At 37.2% G+C, this 1136-nt stretch overlaps 1 protein-coding gene across 1 annotated transcript; it reads right to left on the reverse strand.

The window, feature by feature from the left end:
- Positions 1-382: 382 nt before the first annotated feature.
- On the reverse strand, positions 383-739 carry LOC126728397 (uncharacterized). Its single transcript, XM_050434222.1, has one exon. It carries the CDS (start codon positions 737-739, stop codon positions 383-385), a length of 357 nt encoding a protein of 118 aa, XP_050290179.1.
- Positions 740-1136: the final 397 nt, after the last annotated feature.

Raw genomic sequence — 1136 nt, forward strand, 5'->3', positions numbered from 1 at the left:
AACAATATATAATACTAGCTTCATCACATGTGCTTTGCGTGTGACATGTTTTGCGTGTACGATGAAGCTCTTTTTTTTTTTTTTTTTTTTTGGGTTTAGTGTCATAATGTTTAAAAGTGAGATATAAGGCCTGTTGGGTAATGCTATTCTAGTAACATTATTTAAGTTTTTTGGAAATTCGTGTAGGTAAAAAAGTGTTGTGGAAATACATGTTGTGTTTTTTAAATAACAAAAACTGTTGTTTGAATAACCTTACCAAACACCCCCATAGTTTCTTTTCTAATTAGTTATTTGTACATGAGTTAGAAGTAGTTTTAGATTTTTTTTTTTTTTTTTTTTGAGAAACTAGACCAAAACTTGGCCCAACAGAAACTATTATTGCTTAAGGAATATCAAAAGAAAGAAGGTGAACAATATCATCTGATACATCTTCAAGCCAAACATCTAAGCTTGAGGAATTTTTTGCTCTTTTAGCGAGAGCATCAGCAACTACGTTACAGTTACGTTTCACAGGACAAAATTGAAATGAGTTTAAGTCTGAAGCTAAAATCCTAATATCATCAATAATGTGACCAAAGTCCGGGTGGTCCGAATTCTCTTGGGTGATTGCTTGGATCACTTTTGCAGAATCACCTTCAAATATCATGTCTGAGAGTCCTATTTCCTTGGCGAACAGAACCGCCCTACGACAAGCCAAAGCTTCCATGGTTGCTACTGAGTTGGCTAAAGGGATTGGCATTGTCAGAGCTCCAGTTGCTTCTCCCAAGCCGTCTCAAATGATCACACCGATACCAGCGAAGGAGCTGGTCTTGAATACCGCAGCATTGAAGTTTGCCTTGAAAAATGGATACTCTGGAGGTCTCCATTAGTGAAGAGCAGCAGTTGTGGGAGCCGTAACAGGGGAGGCTTGCACCGATAGAAATTCTTGAAGCATGGCACCTGTCTTGGAGCTAATACAGTCCACGGCTACTGTTGGGTGGCCAAATTTCAATGAGTTGCGACGGTTCCACATAGCCCAGGGCACCATGATGAATAGTTCCTTCTGTGATTTTTTTTTTTTTTTTTTAATTTAAGAAAGAAGTAAGGTAATATGGAATAATGTTTAAAAATGAGATAGAGATAGAGTTCTAATTTTT

The sequence above is a fragment of the Quercus robur genome, chromosome 5, assembly GCF_932294415.1.
Source record: "Quercus robur chromosome 5, dhQueRobu3.1, whole genome shotgun sequence".
Lineage (NCBI taxonomy): Eukaryota > Viridiplantae > Streptophyta > Magnoliopsida > Fagales > Fagaceae > Quercus > Quercus robur.